This window comes from Pan paniscus, chromosome 5 (genome assembly GCF_029289425.2).
Source record: "Pan paniscus chromosome 5, NHGRI_mPanPan1-v2.0_pri, whole genome shotgun sequence".
In the NCBI taxonomy this organism is placed as follows: Eukaryota; Metazoa; Chordata; class Mammalia; order Primates; family Hominidae; genus Pan; species Pan paniscus.
Genome location: NC_073254.2, coordinates 71,621,642 through 71,631,759, shown reverse-complemented (window position 1 = coordinate 71,631,759; position 10,118 = coordinate 71,621,642). Strand labels below are relative to the sequence as shown.

General features: G+C 37.3%; 1 protein-coding gene across 5 annotated transcripts in view; it reads right to left on the bottom strand.

Annotated features, from left to right (window-relative positions):
* ZNF451 (zinc finger protein 451) overlaps positions 1–10,118 on the bottom strand; it is a 114,070-nt gene that overhangs the window by 8,683 nt on the left and 95,269 nt on the right. For 4 of the 5 annotated variants that reach the window (XM_063604929.1, XM_063604927.1, XM_063604928.1 and 1 more), the window contains 3 exons: positions 8,762–8,892; positions 7,067–7,253; positions 1–69 (listed from right to left, as the gene is read on the bottom strand). In XM_063604929.1, the coding sequence (XP_063460999.1) occupies positions 1–69; positions 7,067–7,253; positions 8,762–8,892 (387 nt within the window). The remainder of the gene's footprint in view (positions 70–7,066; positions 7,254–8,761; positions 8,893–10,118) is intronic. The other variant, XM_063604930.1, reaches the window with a different exon arrangement.

The following is a 10,118-nucleotide window of genomic DNA, read 5'->3' as shown; positions in this document are numbered from 1 at the left end:
CTTCTGTGGATATAAATTCTTCTCCTATTGAAGTATTTTTGGCACCCATGTTATCATCACTGTCACATTCTGTAAAGAAGAATCAATACATGCAGTTATTGTGCCATAAATTTATGTATTCTCAGTATTATTTTCAATAACTTCTCATACCCAAGCTTACTCGTTATAATACAGTTCATTAGTGTTACACTACTTTCCCACACTAGGTTTTTTCCAAATAATATTAAAAATGGTGACATTAAATTCTCCTGTTTTGAAAATCATATGCATTCATCTCTATGGAGATAACACCATAGGTTTTCATTAACAATGCCTCTTGCATAGCACAAACTTACTTACCTGATGTCTTATGTGCTTTCATAATAAGAGACCGAAGGCTTTATAATACGGTATGACTGAAAAGGCACTGCAAAACTCACTTAAAATTTGAACCATGGAGCCTAAGGAGATTAATGTCTAAATGTCATGTGGGATCCCAAGAGGTCCTGGGGTAGAAAAAGGATATTGAGGCCGGGCGTGGTTGTTCACACCTGTAATTCCAGCACTTTGGGAGGCCGAAGTGGGTGGACCACCTGAGCTCAGGAGTTTGAGACCAGCCTGGGCAACACAGCAAAACCCTGTCTCTACCAAAAATACAAAAAATTAGCCAGGTATGGTGGTGCGCACCTATAGTCCCAGCTACTTGGGAGGCTGAGGTAGGAAGATCGCTTGAACCTGGGAGGTGGAGGTTGCAGTGAGCCGAGATCACGCCACTGCATTCCAACCTGAGTGACAAGAGTGGGACCCTGTCTCAAATGAAATGAGACGAGACGAGAAAAGAAAAGAAAAGACAGGGGAGGGGAGGGGAGGGGAGAAAACAAAAGAAAAAGGACATTGGGGAAAACTAAAGGCTGGAATTAGTAATAATGTCCTAATATTGTTCCGTGAATTATGACAAATGTATCACTCTAACATAAGATGTTACTAATAAGGGAAACTAAGTATGGGTACATGGAAACACTCTGTACTATCTTCACAACTTTTTTGTAAATCTAAAACTATACTGAAAAATAAAGTTCACCTTTAAAAAATTTGAAACATTGTACTATCAATGACCTAATATTGTGCTTATCACTTTAACTACATTTAAATCAATATATATTTATATCAAGATATAATTATACAAATATAAACAGATATGCATCTATATATGATATATATGTCAGTGACTTGAATCAGCATCTAACTAAACACAAATCATATAGACATATTTGTTTCTGTGCAAAGTTAAAAACTTAAAATATACATTAAAAAGCCCTTTAGGGGTCTATAAATAAAAATTAAATCACTATATTTCACTATATTCTTTTGCTGCAGAAATTTGTTTTTACAAGTCATCTTTGCTATTAATTCCAGCAAAATACTTCAAATATTTCAAGCAGTGTTTTAGGTAAATAAAACATTACATTTACAAATTAAAGAACAAAATTAAACCTCTAAACCAGGGGTGTCCAATCTTTGGCTCGCCTGGGCCACACTGGAAGAAGATTGTCTTGGGCCACACATAAAATACACTAACACTAATGATAGCCCATGAGCAAAATAAGAAAACACACACACACAAAAAAACTCTCATAATGTTTTAAGAAAGTTTACAAATTTGTGTTGGGCTACATTCAAAGCTGAACTGGGCCACATGTGGCCCGTGGGCCACAGGTTAGACAAGCTTGCTCTAAACATTAAGAACAAAAGGAAAATACCCACAGGTTTCTGTTATTACAATTTAAAGTCAAGGTCAGTCAAAAGCAGCATGTTATAACTCATCCAAACAATTCATCATTGCATGCAAGGCCTAAGGCTACACTAAGGTTTGAATAATGACAAATCCTTGATTTGTCAAGGATTAACTTGACATGGGGTTGCAAATATTAATATCATAAAAGGTTTCTTTTGCCTCCATCAACCCCATCAGAAGAACAGAGAAAATCGTAAATATTCTTTCTTATTTTCAGTACCTTTGCATGGAATTAATTTTATCAACATATTTTTATAATGGTGCCCAAAGAAACAACCTATAGTTTTCATTAACAGGCTGAGGAAACAACAGGCAGACAGACTTTAAGAAATAAGTTCAACAATTATTTTAGGTAATGCCTAGTCCACAGGCCATGATGCTGCTTCAATCATCTACACTTCCATAGCACCTAGGTGAATGTTTATGCTCTATATGTAAGATGGATTTAAAAATCTGTGTAATTGGTATGACTCATAGATGCCAACCCTACTTACTGCTTCTAACCCACTCATCCACAATGAAGCCACAACTAAATGGATATGACAGTCTCAGGCTTATAAACAAGACCATCTAAGGAGCATACAGATTCAACAAAAATTATCTTGTAGTAACATCTTTTTCATTATATGTAATTCTCAAGGGAGCAGATACTGGCCCAAATAAGAAAACACTGAAAATACTAACTTCTGTGTGCCCTGGAACATTTATATCGATTAAGTGAAAGGTAGAGGAAGCAATGGGAGGCAGGTTTCTAGTGAATTTCTTTGAAACCACATGTTGCAGTACTCCAACAAGCTCACTGCAGTGCTTGTAGTTCTAGTGCCAACATCTCGAGGAGCCTGTAAAGATGGTGTTTATTCATTTAATTATGAGACAAAAGATCCTAAAGAAATTAGAATGCTAATTGCTTTCCTTGGCTATATTCAGCATATAATCACTTTACTTTTTAAAGCACCAGAACTCACAACCAAATCATTTCTTCTGACAAAAAAAAAAAAAGCGCATTCTTCCTGAATGTTATTTAAAAATAAAAAACTTGTTTGATATCTTTATATAAACTCTGCAATGTCCCTGTACTGTGGCAGAATATTTCCCATTATCTTCATTCTTCAAGGACATGGTTAAAGCCAGTAATTCACACTGGGTGGCTAGCTCTACATCATTGAATCAGGTATTTGTGTCAGTGAAAGTCTCACCCATAGTCGTTGATACTAATGAAAAGCAAAGCACTTGCTCTGTGACTGCAGGTAGATTATTTAACCTTTCTGAACCTGTGCTTCCTTCCATACTTATAAAATGGGGTAATCCAACACCTACTTCGTAGCTTGCAAAGGGGATTAAAAAGCATATGGAATAAGTTCTTTCAACATATTTAAACATCTGTAAACACTACAAACATAAAAAGCAGTTAACATGGTGGCTGGCACATAGTAGTCTTCAATAAACTACAATAAACTTCAATAAACTTTTTTCAATAAAAAAGTTCACCTTTTCTTTCTTTCAACATTTAAGTGACAAGTTATATCTGCATCTCTGAAACATGAGGCTTGAGTTAGAATAACGAAGTATTTGGGAATAAAATATAAATGGTCTAAGAAAGTCTACCTGGCTTCTCTGATTGGGATTCCCAGAAAGGATCCATGTATCTTAAGTGTTAAGAAAGTGAGGATAACTACAATATAAAATAGAAATGATGAAGGATAAGAAGACCAAGGTGGGGGCAGAAATTAAAGTTAATAGACTTTTTAAATGTCTCTACAAGAATTTATACATATATCATAGCGTAATTAAAATGTTCATGTTGAAACCCTGATGCTTACAAGTAGAGAAAAGAACTTTTACCCTAACTAACCAAGTCAGAGATCTAAAAATGTACCAGTAATAAAGCTACTTAACCTTTCCCCTCCCCACCATGCTAAAACAATGCCTTAGGAACAAATGACTGGACACCGATATACAGAACCAGGAACTCCAAATATCTGTATTTTTACTGAAATAAGTACCTCTGGAAAGACTTTCAATTAACAGAGAAATTAGCAAAGACTAATTTCTCCTAGTATGATACCATATGATCGATTCTGATAACAATATTCAAAAGATCCTATTTATACAGCAATCTTTAGTCTAATAAAAACCACTTTTTAGTCCTGCTGATGGTAAATTTCTGAAAACTTATAAAGAATAAGAGACTCAAACTTGTATCAACTTCTCTATGCTCTGGTGAAAAATTCAAAAATCTGAAAAATCACTAGCCTGGCTATATAATAACAAATATGAAAGAACTTATCACTGTATGTTACTTATAGCAGGAGTCCCCAACCCCAGGGCCATGGACCAGTACCAGTCTGTGGCCTGTTAGGAACTGGGCCGCACAGCAGGAGGTGAGCAGCAGGTGAGCCAGCATTACCACCTAAGCTCCTCCTCCTGTCAGATCAGCAGCGGCGTTAGATTCTCATAGGAGCACAAACCCTATTGTGAACTGCACGTACAAGGGATCTAGGTTGTACACTCCTTATGAGAATCTAATGCCCCACCTCCTGCCCCCAATCCATGGAAAAATTGTCTTCCATGAAACCAGTCCCTGGTGCCAAAATGGTTGGGGACTGTTGACTTATAGTATAAACTTAGGTTACATCCCAAAGGACAATTTTGTTTGTTGACTGGCATCTAGAAGCGTTGAGACCACAAATCCCTTGAAATTGTATGCAATGTAGTACATACATGTTTATTTTGGGGGATGGAGGGTATAGAAAGTTTTCATCAGATTCTCAAAAAGGTCCAGTGACCCCTTCACCCCAAAAACCACATTGCCTTAAGAAACTGACTGGCTGTCAAATCTGAAAACAAGAAGGAACACCATGTTTAGCTATGTGCAAGGAGTTATCTGGCATTCTTTAGTAACAAAAATTATATTATTAATGGACATTGAGAGATTTATTGAGTCCCATTATACATTAAATACCATTCCTTAATAGAAACTATTACTCAACTATTCACAAAGCTATTTGTTAGGAAAGGAAATGGAATAAAAGTTATCCAAGAAAATGATTTTTCTTTGATTCCTTATAAAGTTCACTACAGGAAATTTGATGGTTTAAGTCTTCCATGAAAAAATTTGGTCTTAAATCAGATAACTAAGCCTGAACATACTGTGATTCAGTGTAACATTAAAAATGTAGTGGCTAGGAATCACATTTTCTTTTTATGGTAGTAATAATAAAAAATAGCTATTATTTGTTAAATAGCTAAAGTGCTTTATATACTGTGCTAGACACTTTACATACATCACTATTACAACCATATAAATACAAAAAAGTGAGGCTCCAAAAAAGTTAAGTAACATGCCTGAAATCGCGCTGCTAGGAAACAGCAAAGTTAGCATTTGAACCAAAGCCCATATCCTTCTTCATGCAGTGCACAATCTCTATATGTCACAAAAACTAAGAATAAAGTACACATGTGCCTCCAGAGAGTAGTTAGTTCAAATGAGTACTGAGTATGGGTGATTAAAAAAAAAAAAAAAAAAAGAATACCTAGAACGTAAGAGTCATTTGGAAGGGCATAATCAGCAGATACTAATAACCTGTATCTTACCTCCAACCGTAATATACCCATGCAAGTCTACTCGTATTCACCTCTCATTCCAAACAGAATATGGTTTTGCCTCTGCAAAACCATAACAGGTTTCACATTTGGAGTTATAAAAGAAATGTTCCCAAAAGCAGAAGCATAAGAGAAGGAAAGGGAGGTTGGCCTTGTGTGGCAAAGGTAAAACTTTATCTTATAGGATATTAAGTAGATGTTGAGGACTGGGAAAGCGATAGCAAAAGAGTAGAAGAGGTGTTTTGCTTTTTGTTTGAGACGAAGTTTTTGCTCTTATTGCCCAGGCTGGAGCGCAATGGTGCAATCTCAGCTCACTGCAACCTCTGCCTCCTGGGTTCAAGCGATTCTCCTGCCTCAGCCTCCCGAGTAGCTGGGATTACAGGCAACCGCCACCATGCCCAGCTAATTTTTGTATATTTAGTAGAGATGGGTTTTCACCATGTTGACCAGGCTGGTCTTGAACTTCTGACCTCAGGTGATCCACCCGCCTCAGCCTCCCAAAGTGCTGGGATTACAGGTGTGAGCCACTGCACCCAGCCTGTTTTTTTTGTTGTTTTTTTTTTAAGAAAAAAGAAAGCCACAGATAGAAAAACAAGTGAAAACAAAAATTACAGAATAGGAAGATAATACTCAGAACTAAGGCATGACATAAAGACACAAGAGTTCATTTTCTTTTATAATCTTCCATCATTACTCCACTTTAAAGAGTATAAAGAGCACAGATTACTGATTCCTAACTTTGCAGAAGTGAATTGATCCACTGTAATCAGTGATTACAGCAAAATTCTCCAGAATGAGTTTTCAATCAAAATGTGCTTCCAAATATATTGAAAGAAAAAAAAAATCTAGGAGGCAAGCAGACTTGAAAGCTTTAAAGGCACACAATAAAAATGCCAAAAAGCCACTATTTTTCATTAAGGTAATTCATTAATATCTTCAAACCTTATTCATGAATTTAAATTATTAGGATATTTAAACATTAATTATTCTAGCCATATTTCTTTACTTCAGAGATTATGAAAAAGGGGGGTATAACTCAGTGGTAGAGCATTTGACTGCAGAAATTATGAAAAACGAAAAACAAAACTTCTGAATCCTTAGAATTACATCTTTTCTTATATACTAGGAAGTGAAATTGGGTATCAGCACTCCTTTCATTGAACAATCTCACAAAGGTACAGAAGAAAGTGCAAGTCCCAGCAATAAGATAGGATGTACCCACTTCTCTAAGGACCTAAAAGCCTATCAGCGTTTTATTTTGTCACTGTCAACCTCTTAAATGATCACCTTTGTTATTGCTTTCTGGTTTTCACCTCTAAGCGCACTGCTTTCTAAAAAACTGAAGGTCAATTTGGAATTTCAGAAACAAAGTGAAGATCTGAATTCTGAGCTTTTAAAATTGTAGTAACATACTATAACACATGAATATATGTTTTATATACATCAATATAGATTTTATCTACTAGATCAAAAAAAGCTCCAGAAAATTATTATGAATTCATCCTCCTTCTAAAACACTAAAGAATGAAAGTGAGATTTTTTTTAAAAAGATAAGTAAGATAGAAGTAAGAGAACATGATGGTTTAGCAAGCAGGCAACAGTTCACTAGCGGACAGCAGTTTATTGGTTTCTCTCAGCAGTGAAGTCTCCTCCTCTTGGGTGGTTTGCACTGTGACTGCAGCTGCGTACCTTTGGTGGTATCAGATATGCTATTTAACAAGGCACACATCATATCTCCCTCTAAGTGGTGAGGGTTTAGTATATGAGCTGGCCTCTGAGTCTTCTTAAATTGATTCTCTAGCTCCAGAAAACCTTGATCTCCTGAGAGGATGGTGAAAGGAATTTGCTTGGGTAGTTGTTCATCTAGACGGCCAGCCTAAGTTAGAACAAATGGCACAGGTTGATAAAAAATCAGCATGAGTTTCAAAACAAGTTACATCTATTTCAGAATGAACACATACCTAGGAAGGTATATTAAGCTTGTTCCCTAGTCCCTACCAAAGTATGACATAAAGATCTCCTTCAGCTGGGTGCAGTGGCTCACGCCTGTAATCCCAACACTTTGGGAGGCTGAGGCAGGTGGATCGCTTGAGGTCAGGAGTTCGAGACCAGCCTGGCCAACATGGTGAAACGCAGTCTCTATTAAAAAATGCAAAAATTAGCTGGGTGTGGTGGCATGCGCTTGTAATCCCAACTACTCGGGATTCTCCAGGCTGAGGCTGGAGAATCACTTGAACTCGGGAGGCAGAAGTTGCAGCCGAGATCGTGCCACTGCACTCCAGCCTGGGCGACAGAGTGAGACTCCGTCTCAAAAAGGAAAAAAAAAAAAAGAGAGAAAGAAAGAACTCGTTCATAAATGAAATACCCCACATTTAATCAAATATAAGATGCCATTAAATTATATAAGCTATTTAATGTGCCATGAAAAGAAAAAGCCAAAATGGAAGTCCAACAGACCTCACATAAGGTTGGAATGCCAAAGGGTTATACGCTCAATATAAGGGTAAATAAGAAATAAATCTGCCATAGAGAAAAGGTAAGCAAGGCAATTTGCATGATTCAATCTTGGCATTAGATAGAGGGAAAAAGAAATCTTTTGTTGTTTAAACCATAAGCTGCAGTCAACAAGTTTGCAGAGTAAATTCACATTATCAGTGTGACATGTAAGTCCCCAAGCAGAAAATTTAAAGTGGGTCTCAGTTTGGCAGTTTCTCTAGGTACCCAGCAGAGACAGAAGCAAATGCAAATTCTTTCTAGGCCAACAGTGATTGTTAAGGTACCTCTTAATTTTAGAGATATTAAAATATGAAAGTGTCTTAATATATATCAAATACAGTATCATCAGCAGGGCGCAGTGGCTCACACCTGTAATCCCAGCACTTTGGGAGGCCTAGGCGGGCAGATCACTTGAGGCCAGGAGTTTGAGACCAGCCTGGCTAACATGGAGAAACCCCGTCTCTACTAAAAATACAAGTATTAGCTGGGCATGGTGGTACGCTCCTGTAGTCCCAGCTACTTGGGAGGCTGAGGCACGAGAACCGTTTCAGCCCAGGGGGCTGAGGTTGCAGTGAGCCAAGACTGCGCCACTGCACTCCAGCCTGGGTGACAGAGCGAGACTGTCTCAAAAACAAACCCAAAAAACAGTATCAGCTCTTGATCATTTATCCCACAAATAGTTGAGGGTCTACTATGGATAGCTGAAGGTTTGCTAGAAGTTGAGGATAAAGCAATAAAAATATGCTATGGGGTCCTGCCTTCATAATAGTCATAGGTAGAACCTGAAGTACTGAAGAATGATCTATAACTCTCATTACAATTCAAGTGGGAAAAAAATGCAAGTGGGTCTGAGATTCACATTAGATTTTGAATAAAACAATGACTCACATGCATACATATGGCAAAATCAGCAGCATCTTTTCTTTTACTACAGCGAGGATGAAGGAAGAAGCATCCAATCCTGTTCAGGTAATTATAAATCTTACAGTTGAGCGGAGGCTTCCAATTGGTGTTTCCTCCTATTAATTTTAGAAAAGGCAAAAATGATAATCAAACAGGAGAGGAAAGGCCAAAAATTTTATCAAGAAAAAACACGTACTAGAAAAAAACTTTTCTAGAGGCAAAGTACTAGATCAGAATGTGGAAGAACTCCATCCTAGCATAAGCATCAACATCTTGTTGCTTTACAGTCTTGAGAAAGTGGACCAACTTCCCTGAATCTGTCAACTCATCTTAAAACTCACATGGATATTAAGCAAAATCAAAAGTAATGTGTGTAAAAATTCTTTGAATGGCATTATTCTATAAGTGTAAGCATAAGTGGTTTTTACAGATGTCACCACCATTCAATGCAGAAATGATGGGCAATCACCAAAGCTCAACTTACTAAAGCAATTATACTGGCTAACTTATCCAGGTCAGTATGTTTCTATCTTTAATCCCAATCTTTCTCTTTACATGCTATTTCCTATCAAACATAAACAACAGCAGATGCTCTGTAAACCAAAGAAGCCTCTCCCCCAAGTTTGGTCAACAATTTGTAAAGAGGTTTAGATGAAGCTGAACACTTAAGAACAGCAAGGATGAACCGAAGAGGCAGTTATGGCATGTTGAAAATAACATTAGTCCTATAGCTGAGAGGCCAAATAATTCTGCTATTTATTAGTTTTAAAACTTTGAGGGAAAAAAAAACAAAAACAAAAACAAAACATCTGCTTCTTTGTATTTTAAAAGGGATAAAACCATAATAATCAGTAACCATGTTAGTACAAAGCCAAAGCACCTGACACATTTTAGGTGTTGAATAAAGGCTTTTTCAATCTGTATCAAAAGATCCATAAACTTTTTTTTTTTTTTTTTTTTTTTTTTAAGACAGAGTCTCGCTCTGTTGTCCAGGCTGGAGTGCAGTGGCACGATCTCAGCTCACTGCAAGCTTCGCCTCCTGGGTTCACACCATTCTCCTGCCTCAGCCTCCCAAGGAGCTGGGACTACAGGGGCCCGCCACCACGCCCAGCTAATTTTTTGTATTTTTTTTTTTCTTTTTAGTAGAGACGGGGTTTCACCATGTTAGCCAGGATGGTCTCAATCTTCTGACCTCGTGATCCATCTGCCTCAGCCTTCCAAAGTTCTGGGATTACAGACGTGAGCCACCACGCCCGGCCAAAAGATCCATAAACTTTGAGTCACCAGATGGAGCTAACATTTACCACAGAGGCATGTAAAGAAAACGATTCTAGCAGAGTAA